The sequence below is a fragment of the Bos grunniens genome, chromosome 23 (genome assembly GCF_055505025.1).
Source record: "Bos grunniens cultivar Pamir isolate PY7600 chromosome 23, Bosgru_T2T1.0, whole genome shotgun sequence".
Classification (NCBI taxonomy): domain Eukaryota; kingdom Metazoa; phylum Chordata; class Mammalia; order Artiodactyla; family Bovidae; genus Bos; species Bos grunniens.
The window spans coordinates 50,137,408-50,149,792 of NC_141187.1; the positions used below are offsets into that span (position 1 = coordinate 50,137,408).

At 52.5% G+C, this 12,385-nt stretch overlaps 1 protein-coding gene across 3 annotated transcripts in view; it reads right to left on the bottom strand.

Annotated features, from left to right (window-relative positions):
• Window positions 1–9,751: 9,751 nt before the first annotated feature.
• The window catches only part of LY86 (lymphocyte antigen 86), a 42,663-nt gene continuing 40,029 nt past the window's right edge, over window positions 9,752–12,385 (bottom strand). For all 3 annotated transcript variants that reach the window (XM_086370906.1, XM_086370907.1, XM_086370905.1), the window contains one exon: window positions 9,752–10,145. In XM_086370906.1, the coding sequence (XP_086227032.1) occupies window positions 10,062–10,145 (84 nt within the window). In that variant the 3' untranslated portion in view covers window positions 9,752–10,061. The remainder of the gene's footprint in view (window positions 10,146–12,385) is intronic.

Consider the following 12,385-nt stretch of genomic DNA (forward strand, 5'->3'; position numbering starts at 1 on the left):
TGTGATCGGCTGCGGTGGGTCTTGGCTGCTGCGTGCCCTTTCTCTAGCTGCGGTGAGTGGGGTTGCGGTGCTCGGCTTCTCTCCCTGCAGACACGGGCTCTCTGGCACGTGAGCTCGGTGGTTGCAGCTCCTGGGCTCTCCCAGGCTCAACAACTGTGCTCGGGCTAGGGAGCTCCGAGACACTTGGAATCGTCCCAGACCAGGGGCTGAACCCGTCTTCTGCTTTGGCAGGCGGATTCTTTACCCCCAGGGAAGCCTTCTTCTCCGTGTTTTGAAATACAGCTTCTAGAAAATCTAAAATGGCACGGATGGCTTCCACATCAGATTTCTCCGGGATGGTGTGGGTGCAGGCAGACAGGTGGGGTGGGGTGGAAACAGTGAGCTGGGAAATGGTGGTCCACACGGTCAGTACTGGTGGTCAGATTCAGACAAAGGAGGCAGAGACGCAGAGGGGGAAGTCTAACCCCAGGGCACTGTGGACTCTGGCGCAGTTTAATTCCACAGATGACGTTGGGGGTTAAAGGGCGGTCCTCACAGGGACCAGCTCTCTGCCCCGTGAGTCTGAAGACAAGCTGAAAATCGGTGGGCTCAGATAAGGGGGTTCTGGAGAGGGCACACTGGGATACCCCGGGGGAAACCAAGCCCCAGGGTGGAGCATGTGTTTGACAGGAAACCACACAGCGGGCAGGTATCAGGGACCTCAACCAAGGGGTGGCCATGGAGGGGTAGGAAGCCCACTCTGGGGTCGCTGCTGCTACGGAAACAATTCAACCCCACAGGTGATGGTCAATATTCACTCTGGGCCAGGCCCTCTGCTAGAAACCAGATGGGACATAGAGCCTGCCTGCAAGGTGGTCCCAGTGATGTAAGGAAGACAGAGACAAACAGGTGATCATGGCTCATAGGGATTAGTGCTGTGATAGGAGGGGAGGGCGGAGAAGGCGATGGCACCCCACTCCAGTACTCTTGCCTGGAAAATCCCGTGGATGGAGGAGCCTGGTGGGCTGCAGTCCATGGGGTCGCTAAGAGTTGGACACGACTGAGTGACTTCACTTTCACTTTTCACTTTCATGCATTGGAGAAGGAAATGGCAACCCACTCCATGTTCTTGCCTGGAGAATCCCAGGGACGGGGGAGCCTGGTGGGCTGCCGCCTATGGGGTCTCACAAAGTCGGACATGACTGAAGCGACTTAGCAGCAGCAGCAGGATGGGAGGGAGCTCAATGAGGGAGAGCGAACCCATTCTCTCGGATGAGGGACAGCTCCCGGGAGAGAGCAGCATCCCAACAGAGACCTCTCTGTGGGAAGCAGCCAGGTAAGAAGGGAGAAGCAGGTTCTAGGTTGAGGGCGCGTCAAAGTCAGGAGAACTCTGTGCTCCAGGAGGTGTAAGCAGACGCCGGGGAGCTTCACAGCAATGTGCAAGGGGCGGGTGCTGGCCAGCGGAGAGCGGCTGGCTTACAGAGTCTCAGCATCGCATAAGCAGGAATCTGTGGGCACAGGGCAGGGGGCTTTGAAGAACTTTACACAGAGGAGTGCTGTAACCAGGTTTGTGCTTTAGAAACATCTTTCTGATAACACTCTGGGATTCTGGTCCTGGTTCCGGGTAAAACGGACTGAACACACGTTGCTGCTGTTCTAAGCCGTTCAGTTTGCATTCTTTGCTATAGCAGCCCTAGCAAACTAGCACATCATCACCTTATTTTTCTTTCTTAAACGAATTACGCCCATCTCGTTGGCTAAATCGCTTCCTCCCAGGTAACTTGCTAGTCTGAACTTTCGCTATATGTCTTTTGGCCCACAACCCTGAGGTTGAGATTAATATCTGGTTTTTGTGGAGCCTAGAGAGAAGAGGACACGATTTCTCTGAGTGGTTAGCTAATAACTCATAAATATTGTCTATGTAGGTAGGACATTGTCCCCTACGCAGTTCACTCTTGTCCTATACGTAGTAAAGATCTAATATGCTGTAATGCATTGTAAAAAGATGCTTGCTCCTTGGAAGGAAAGCTCTGACAAACCTAGACAGCGAATTAAAAAGCAGAGACATCACTTTGCCAACAAAGGTCCATATAGTCAAAGCTGTGGTTTTTCCACTAGTTATGCACAGATGTGAGCGTTGGACCATAAAGAAGGCTGAGCGACAAAGAATTGCTGCTTTTGAACTGTGGTGTTGGAGAAGACTCTTGAGAGTCCCTTGGACTTCAAGTAGATTAAACCAGTCAGTCTTAAAGGAAATCAGTCCTGAATATTCATTGGAGAACTGATGCTGAAGCAATACTTTGGCCACCTGATGTAAAGGGCCAACTTGTTGGAAAAGAACCTGACGCTGGGAAAGACTGAGGGCAGGAGGAGAAGAGGGCGGCAGAGGATGAGATGGTTAGATGGCACCACCAACTCAATGGACATGAGTTTGAGTAAGTTCCTGGAGATGAGGACAGACAGGGAAGCCAGACATGCTGCAGTCCATGGGGCCGCAAAGAACTGGACACAACTTAGTGACTGAACAACAACAATGTTGCGAGTTACCCTGGGTCTGGAGTTTCTCCTGCTATACACCCCACCACAAGTTTCCTTTGGGAGTAAGGAGAACAGAGGGGCTGTAGGGATTGGGGGAGTGTGTGGTCCAGACCGTAAACAGACAAGAGTCCAGTGCTTCTTGTCGGGAGGGGCTGAGGGAGGGAGTCCAGGGTGAGAGCAGAGCATCCTTCCTGTCATCAGGGAGACGGGAAAACAACAGGACGGGGCTAGAGCGGAGGTTCCAGGGAGGTCCACATGGACCCCCACGTGTCTGCAGGGAAACTGAAGGAGCCGAGGAGGGAGCACGTGGGGAAGAAACGGAATTCCAGCCCTGGAAGGGGGAGTGGCTCTGCGGAAGGGACCCGCGCCCACCAGCAAAGCTGGAACGTCTCAGGCGTCCGCTCGTGGGTTCCAGTGAAGACGTTCTGACGACGAGAGCTGAATTAAGCGTCCCTGACGGAGCCCTTATCTCACATGTGAAGGGATCTCTGCAGACTCTCCTCCCGCCCCCGCTGGTTATTTCTGGGGCCTCTGTCAGCAGAAGAGCAGTTCTTTCCTGTCTCATTCTCGGGCGCCTCCCCGGGGCCCTGACCCAGGTTCTCAGCAAGAAGAACTGAAGCATCTCAGCAAGAAGGCTGAGCATCGCTGCCCTTGTGTGTCCTGGGGCGCGTGGCGCCGTGCCCAGGCCTGGCTCTCCCCGCCCTGCTTGGTGCTGGGTCCCCCGGTTTGTAGAGACACCATGCGGTACTCTACCCTCTGGTGCCTGTACCCCATTGCCATGCGGACCCCACAACATGCCACGGGGGGCCTGGAGGCCCTGAGTGCCTGGTGTGTCAGCTACCAGCCCAGACTCCTGCGGGCGTTCTCTCTCCTCAAGGCTCAATGCACATCTGCAGGGCCAGGTGGGGGCGTAGGACCCCAGGCCCCTTCCCTTCTGCCTCTGTCCTCAGAAGCTCGCCCACAAGGCAGAGCCCACATCACGACTTCCACCCCAAAATATCCAGAAGAGACGACGTGTGCCCTTTGCTCCAGGGAGGATCGGCTTCCTTCCACAGCTGTGCTGAGTCTCAGGTTCTGATTTTTAGGGCCGTTTCTCCAGCATCTGGGAGCCAGCTCCCTAAGTGGGGCAGGTATGACCCCCTCCCAGGGGTGACCTTAAAGGCTCGTCTCCAAGTCCAGGGTTCTACAGCCTGAGCGTGACTGTGAAATATTGAAGTCAAAACATGTAAAATATTGAACAGTGAGATCCAATTAAAAAATTGAACAAGAAGCAAACAGCTGCAGACAGACAGCCCTCAGGGCCTGTGAAAGGGAAGGGAAAAAACGCAACTCAGACAAACAAATGGTCTGGTACTTTTGCAGGCAACAAAGGGACAATCCAGCGCGATGATGAAAAACTGTGGACAGGGAACGAGGCAAGACTTAAGCACCTTTCTCTTCCAAATGACAGCAGACCAGGCGTGTGTCGCCCAGGATGGTGGAGAGGGTCGTCACCGAGAGTGCAGACATGGACAGGTGACCACGGGTGGTTTACTCCTTCATTTATTTTTTTAAAAATCAAATATATTGACATACAACAATGTGTATGTTTAAGATGTACAAGGTATTAAATAATACAGCCATATATTGTAATGATTGCTGTCAAAGTGACATTTACTGCTTCGATCATATTGCATAACTCTTCTTTCTTTTTGGTGGTCTGGACAATTCATTTTTAATAGGGGAGTTTCATCGTTAAGCCGGCCTTCAGTTTCTTCCATTTCATGACCAAAAAGGAGGTGAGAAAAGGAAAAATAGAAAGCAGGTGTGAGGTCTGAACCTTTGCATCCCTCAAAACCTCAGAGGTTGAAACAGACCCCACCCCTGTGATGGTGTTGCCAGGTGAGGGCTTTGGAGAATGGTTGGGTCAAGAGGCTGGACTCCCCTTGGGTGGGTGTGGAGCGCTTATCAAAGAGGCCACAGGGAGCCCCCTCCCCGCTTCCAGCACTCAGGACCCAGGGGGAAGACAGCCATCGGCCCAGAACCAGGAGCCAGGAGGGCCGTCCCCAGACACCCTGGACTTGCAGCTTCCAGAAATGTGAAAAGGGGCGTTTCTGCTGCTCCTAAGCTGCCCATTCCATTGTGTTTTTGTTTCAGCAGCAAAACGAACTAAGCACGTGACCCTTTTCTGGGGAAAGGTGTGACTCAGGGTGTTACTGCATCTGGCTGGAGAAGTAAGCGCGGGAATGAGCCGATGGACACCGAGCACCCCAGGGGCCCCACTGCGCCTGTCAGGGTGCCAGGGCCGCTGCAGTCCCACTGATCCCTGAAGATGCAGGGCTCTGCTTCTTCACTTCGCTAACCTTGACTTCCTCTTCTATAAAGTGGGCCATTGGATTATCCCCCATGGGCTCAATGAGACTAAGTATTGAGACGGAGGCTGGACTCCCCTGGTGGCACAATGGGAAAGAATCTGCTTCCCAATGCAGGAGACGCAAGAGACTCGTGTTTGATCCTTGGGTGGGGAAGATCCCCTGGAGTAGGAAATGGCAACCCACTCCAGTATTCTTTCCTGGAAAAATCCCTTGGACAGAGGAGCCTGGCGGGCTATAGCCCATGGGGCCTCAAAGAGTCAGACAACGTTGAGTAACTGAACACAAAGTCCCTAGCACAACACCAAAACATAGCAAGTGCTCAAAAAATTGTTAGCTTTTAAACTGGCGCTATTACTACTGCAGTTGTTCTGCCTTCTCAAACGTTATTTTTCTATATCACGTATTTTAACCTTTTTAGTCTACCTTTATGTGGAATCCTTGATTTATGATGGGAAGAGCTGACTCATTTGAAAAGACCCTGATGCTGGGAAAGACTGAAGGCAGGAGGAGAAGGGGACGACAGAGGATGAGATGGTTGGATGGCATCACCGACTCAATGGACATGAGTTTGACCAAGCTCCGGGAGATGATGACGGACAGGGAGGCCTGGCGTGCTGCAGTCCATGGGGTCACAAAGCGTCAGACACAATTTGAGCGACTGAACTGAACTGATGTGGAATCCCTGTTGTAACTCTTTGATTATTTCAATAATATTCTCTGGCCCCTTCTCCAGTTTTCTCCAACCATTGAGTAGAAGACAAGGAGGGAAAACCACAATAAAATGATATGAGCTTGTGCGGCATGGACTTTTTCCTTCTTTGCATCCTTGGTTGAGTTTCAAGGAATCCATAAAAACATCAGCTGAAGGAAGAAATTATTGTTTTCAGCTGAAATAAGATCGATGCAAATATTCTTTTTTTCAAGAGTGAGGGACCAAGAAACTGAAAGAAAGAAATTGGTGTTGTCCTACTTTTTAAAGGAAATCTGGGTTTGGGGAGGAAAAAAAAATCAGGTTGGTACATTTGAAGGCAGCTGAGGACTTCAGTTCCAATGGAACAACTGAAGTTATTTACAAACTAGATGTTAAGTGGCTGATTCCCAATTCCCCTGGAATCCCTGCTTGCCCAGATCAAATGATGGGGAAACTCGGCAGAGGAACTTGTCTGAGAAACCTGGCTGAGAAAACTGTAGATGATTCAAATCTGAAGTTGAGCTGCTGGGATGGTATGTTTTCCCTCCTTGACAAGTCAGGTTAAAATCAGCACGTGGCCTTTTCCATTCTCTCACTAGCTATTTTGGGTGATTTTTTCTGGAGGCAGACGTAATTGTTACATTTGCAGATGTTACATTTAGTTCTTCACATCCCCAATGTGTATCTTTTCTTTTTTTTTAAACAGGAAGCAAGTTTAATTAAAAATTACATGCATTTTCTTTCTTAGGCCTCTTTTTTTTTTTTTGGCCTGGAAAGTTTCTGTTTCAGGGGAAACTTGTCCCTGAATATTTCCCTTAAATTCTTCTCAGGGTTTATGCAGTTCAGTGAACATGACCTTAACCTAGATTGACTTAAACCAGCCACAGGTAGAAGAAATCAAGGTGCCAAGGAACCACGTCAGGACATAAAAGGAACACAGGCTCCTGGGTGAGGTCAAGGCTCAGAGACAGTTTGCATCCGATGATGTCGAAGGGAAATTAGGCAACAGGCCTTCAGCTCCAAGGTGAGTACCCATCTGCTTTGGACTGAATGTCTGTGTCTCCCCTAAGTTCATAGGTTAAAATCCTAACCTCCATCATGGTGCTGTTAGCGGGTGGGTCTTTGGGAGGTGATGACATGATTCGTGCTTCTATAAAAAGGGACCCCAGAGCACTCCAGCACCCACCTTGTCACATGAGGGCACAGCAGAAGGACAACTGTCTGCGGTCCAGGAAGCGGGCTCCACCAGACATCAAATTTACCAGCAGCTTGGTCTTTCTGAGCTCCAGAAATAAATGAGAAAAATGTGAGAAATAAATGTCTGTTGTCCGTAAGGCACCCAGCTTATGGTATTTTTATTACAGCATTCTGAACTGACTCATGCACCTCCTGAACAGAATAATAACTCATATTCATTGAGCTACATGCCTGGCACTGTTCTTTCATTTACTTCTCAAGGTATTTCTGTAAGTAAGGCAGGTATTATTACTGTTGACGTGTGCAGATGAACAAACAGAGGCTTCGAGAATCTGAGGCCCTCGCCCAGTTAACAGCTGAAAAGATGGCCTAATTCTAGATGCTTCTTCCACAACTCTTTCCTCTCTGTACAATTTCTAGCCTCCCCAGTGCCCACTTAGGGGATGGTGTGGTTCCAGTGGGACTAATGCCAATCCAGCTCTCGGGTGGGTCATGTGACACAGGCAAGCCAATCAGCACCGGGGCAAGGTGATTGGCCAAGAATGGTCACGTGATCCAAACCATTGCACTCAGAGTGAATGCTGGGCTGGGGAGAAAGGCCCCCCTCCTCTGTACTTTGGACAAGTGTGAAACTATTTACTATTATAGGAAGGACTGTCGAAGGATGAAGCCGATACTCAGGGAGGCCAGAGGTAAAAGAACTGCAGAGAAATAGAGGTGACATGGTGATGACCATGTGAAGCTTTCTAGCGAACCGTGGCTGAAGCCTGAACCGCATGACCTCAGCAGTGAGCGGTGAGCCATGTGTATAACCAGATGGAGCTGGTCTCCTTTCCTTACAAACATTCCAAGTGGGGCGATCACACTGACCCAGTGGATCTTCAGCTTTCTGCCTGAACCTTGCTTGGGGAAGTTCTCCTTGGGCACCAAAGTTTCCTTAAAAATAATACAAACACACGCACACACACACCCACACATACACAGAGGTGCTCTTAAAATATTAGGAAGGGCCTACAGACACCAAAATGACTGGAGCTCGCTTATTTCCACTTGAGTCCCTTGGTTTGGAGGCATCATAGCATTATCTTAAATCAGGGAATTTTTTTTTTTTTTCAGCGAAGTTTATTTAGGAGAGATTTTTAGAATACTTGATGGTGATTTTGAAACAATGGCAAATCATGGATAAGAAGTAATTAAGTTCTTTGGCACGGCCCCCTCTCCCTCCCCACATCCCCAACCCTGCCCCCTGGGCACACGTGGGTGACCAGCCTAAGAGCTTGCGGTGGGTTGCCCACCTGCCCTCTAATACCTCCCGCTTCCTATGTTGGCAACTCCAAGCCTCACCCTGGTTATGATGCTCTGCCTGAGTTATGATAATTATTCTGGCATTTCGCCTACCAGGACGGTTTGTACTTTTTAATTGGAGAGTCATAAACAGGGAAAAACTTTCTCAACTTGCAGGAGTGGAACTCAGTGAAATGTAAGGGCAGACATATCTGGGTGCTGAGAAACACTTTTTTCTTCCTCAAATCACACCCTTAGTGCAACTGCTGTGAGCTCCTGTGTGCTCAGCCAAGGCAGGGTCAGCCCACATGTGTGTGTAAGTCTCTGTTTAACTAAACCTACAGCCTTGAAAACTCTCTTTCTTTCTCCCCCTGCCTCTTTGGCTCGCTCTCTCTCCCTCTCCCTCTCTCTCTCTTTCACACACACACACAAACACCATCAATGAATTTTAAGAAGAGAGCAAAGAATAGAAAAAGGAGCAGCTGAATAGAGGCAGATGAGATGTGCTCTGCTTCTTCCCCGTCCCCATCTTTGGAAGGCAGCGACAGCTATCCTGAGCCGTCTGTGGAACCTGTGAATTCCTGGACTCCACCCAGGGCCCCTACTGGACGTGGGGTTGTTTCTGGAAAGGGAACGGGGAATGTCTGGCTGGGAGGAATGGAGAAGGACCAGCAGTCCAGTCTGCCGTCTGGATCCACAACTGTTCCCCCTGCCCCCGGCCACGTGTGTGCCCTGAGCTTTGCCCCTGAGCCTGGCATGGCCACAGCGAGCCTTTGCCCCGGAGCATGTTAGGCGTCAGCGAGAACACTGCTGTAATTTCGTCTCTCCACAACCCAGGAAACCTCAGATGCTGGGCTTAAGGTTTTGATTCACCAGGCATTCATGGCCTGCTATTCCGGGTAGTTCAACTATGGACGGATGGTAATTAATAGCAACGGAGATTCTAAAACTATGCATTTCTTTGCTCTTTTCATCACTAGCACAGTGGCACCTTTATGGCTGTAAAAGGCCTGCAAACACATAGTCAACCCCAGTCTCCCAACTCCAGCCCCTTCGCAGGAGCAAGAGGGACAGACGTGGGACCGGGGTGCTGGAAGCAGAAGCGGGGGAGCAGGAGGGTGTGGCAGGGGGCGGGGCCCCCCAGGGGATTCTGCACATCCAGGGACAGGAGACATCAGGGCACCCATGGGCTCTGGCAACAGCAGGCGACCTCGCCGTTTATGGGGGGCATTGAAGGAGGCGGCTCTGCATGTGCACGACTGTGGGGGACTGGAATTTTTAATATTTTGGGGGCCTGAAGGCTCAATGAGGGCAGAGACAAGCTCTCTTTTGCCCCCTGGAGTAGCCTAAGTGCTGAGCAGAGGGCCTGCTATGTGAGTGGCCGGCAGTGACGCGGGGGGTGAATTAAGGAGCACACTCAGGAGAGCCGAGGTGCGCTGGGGCCAGGACAGCCGCACTCCGGGATGAAGTTTTCAAGAGGTTAGTTCAGTGGAGACTGTGATGTCTGTGTGTGAGGTTTCACCAGCTTCTGGGCCTCACGTCCAGAGTGTGGGGCTTATCCCAGCTCTGCCCTTGCAGGCGTGCCCCCACCTTCCTGCATCTCTCAGCATCACTTATGCTGTGGCAGCCCGTGGCTCTGTGTGCAGAGGAGCTCACGCTACAGCTACAGGGCTGTACCAGGATTCTTAAACAAACCACGAGGCACTCCTTGTGGGCCAGTTTCTTTATTTGATCCTGGGCTCCCAGGAGCTGGAAAGAGGTGAGCTTTGTCAGGAGAGCACTTAGGGATGAGGGACGGTCCCTCAGGACTGCTGGGTTGACCCCCAGGAGCTCCTGGGAGGCGGATACTGCGGGGCTTTCGTTGCATCCAGGGAGCGCGGGGACCTCTGGTCCTGCGGCTGACATCAGCGCTGGCACCTTCCAGGAGGCTTGCTGTGTGGTCTGCTGGTCCTCCCTCTCAGCAGGGTCTGTGGGAGGAGCGCTGTTGCCACGGGACTGCTGACCATGCTTCGAGAGGCTCAGGAATAGAGGACGGTGGCGTTGGCACAGGCCACGGTGGCATGGTCTTGGTTGTAGAGCTCCAGCAGGACCTGGTAGTCTCCCTGAGGGGCACAGGGAAGCAGCAGCTGTGAGACTGGCAAAGCCATCGGCTTGCAGTGGGCACTCAGTGAGCCCATCACATGTGGCCTCCGCTCTCGACCCTGGGGGTCAGGTCAGCGGGAGGAACCATGCCTGCCCTGCGGGCCCCCAGGCTGGCCGGGAGAGCAGAGGGCGCCCGGGATGGCTGGCTAAGCCTGAGATGCTGGTGCTTCAGATGGCGCTCCCATGGGGAGTGGACCGATGGGGTGGTGGGGCTGCTGTGTGGTTTTGAGTAGGGTGCTCAAGGCAGGTTCCCTGAGCAGGTGACCTTGGGGCCAAGATCTGAAGGAAGTGCGGGAGCTCACCATTCCCCTGGAGGCTGGGGGCCCCGCGTTTGAGGAGGCAGACGGGACTCCTGGGAGAGGCCCGCAGGAGGAGAGGGAGGAGGCAGGGGACAGCCCCAAGGGCCTGGGGGGGGCGGCACCAGCCTCCACTCTGGGGGGTGGCCTGTCCCGACATGGCTGTCGGCAGCATGCCTGCCGACACTGGAAGGAGATGGGGGGAGATGCGGAGGAAGTGGTGGACCAGGTAGGAGGCGCTGCAAGAGCCAGGTGAGAGGTGGGGACGGTTCGGAGCAGCTGGGGGAGACGGGGGAGAGGTGGGCATTCTGGCTGGATTTGCAAAGAAGAGCCAAGACGGTTTGCTGAGGAGACCCACGTGGGTGGGGAAGAGAGGGGTGAAGGCTGACCCCAAGGATCCTGGCCTGAGCAACAGGAAAGATGGAGTGCTGTGTGTGGAGACGGAGGAGGCAGTTGGGGGGCAAAACTCAACGGCACGGAACCTGAACGCGCCACTAGAGAACGTGTTCCTGCCTTTCAGGGTCCTTTCTGGCCATGGCCAGCCACAGAGGAGCCCCTCTGCCTGCGGTCAGGGAAGGCCGCCCAGGCTGTGTGTGGTGCAGCAGAGAGGCCCTGGGCAGGAGCCACATCTGCAGTGCTCGTGGCCGAAGCCCTACCCACCCCACAGCCCGTGGCTGCAGACACTCTGTCCCGAGGAGAAAGGCTCTGCATGGTGGAGGGTGGAAGAAGCTCCTGGGACTCTTGGCCCATCTCTAAGGAGCCAGTCACCCAAGGGAAAGTGTGTGTTAGTTGCTCAGTTGTGCCCAACTCTTTGCAATCCGATGGACTAAAGCCTACCAGGCTCCTCTGTCCATGGGGATTCTCCAGGCAAAAATTCTGGAGTGGGCTGCCTTTCTCTTCTCCAGGGAATCTTCCCAACCCAGGCATCAAATCCAGGTCTCCTGCACTGCAGGCAGATTCTTTACCATCTGAGCCACCAGGGAAGCCCCCATCCAAGAAAGGGAGGGTGTTTAATCTGTGTCAGCTGGAGGGCAGGGCCAGATCAGACCACTGGATGGATGGTGCATGACTGGTCTCGGGCTAGGAAAGAAGAACTTTCTAGCAATTAGCAGAGGCCCAGGAGCGAGCGGGTTCCCCAGCACTGATGGGGTCTTGGGTGTGAAGGCTGCTGAAGGTGACCTTAGGCACCCTTCACCTTAAAGACTCTATGACGGTCTAGGCTCCCTAGGCCTGCTCAAATAGCAGCAGCTATGACTTCAGAAGCAGTGTTAGGGGTGTCAGTCACAGTGTAAAAGTCAGAGAATTAGGTCTGGATAAAGACCAGCTCACACGTGCACCCGAGTGGGCTTCTTCCTCTCTATCATCATCGTCATCCCCATCATCTACTTTTCACTGTTCCTGTGCCTTTAAGAACACGCTACACGAAATTACTGTAACCCAACTGAGTCTTTCATCCATGCTTTAGAAGCCTAACAAAAGATGCAGTATTTGAAGGAAGGGGTTCGGGATTCTGAATCACAAGATATATTAATACAGACTCTGCTCTAAGGGGTGAAAGTGTTCAGGCAGCTGTGCCCATCTGCGGGCAGGAAGAAGGGACGAGGCACAGACCAGGGGCCTTTCCGCGGTTTGGATTCGCCAGGTAGGAGGCTGTAGTTGCACCCTTGGCACTTAGAGGGTTCAGGCTGTACCTCCAAGTTGGCAGCCAAGCTGGAAGTTCATAGAGTCTCTAAGTCAGAAAGCAGCCGCCATAGACAGATGCCCGCTGCAGGCGGGACTTCAGTGGGGCCAAGGACTGGTTGTGATAAAAAGAAAATAATACCAACACACTGAAGACTGGCAGCCGAGTGGGCAGTTTTCAGCCGAGCAGGGATGGAATTAGCACAGAGCCCACCTCTGGGGGG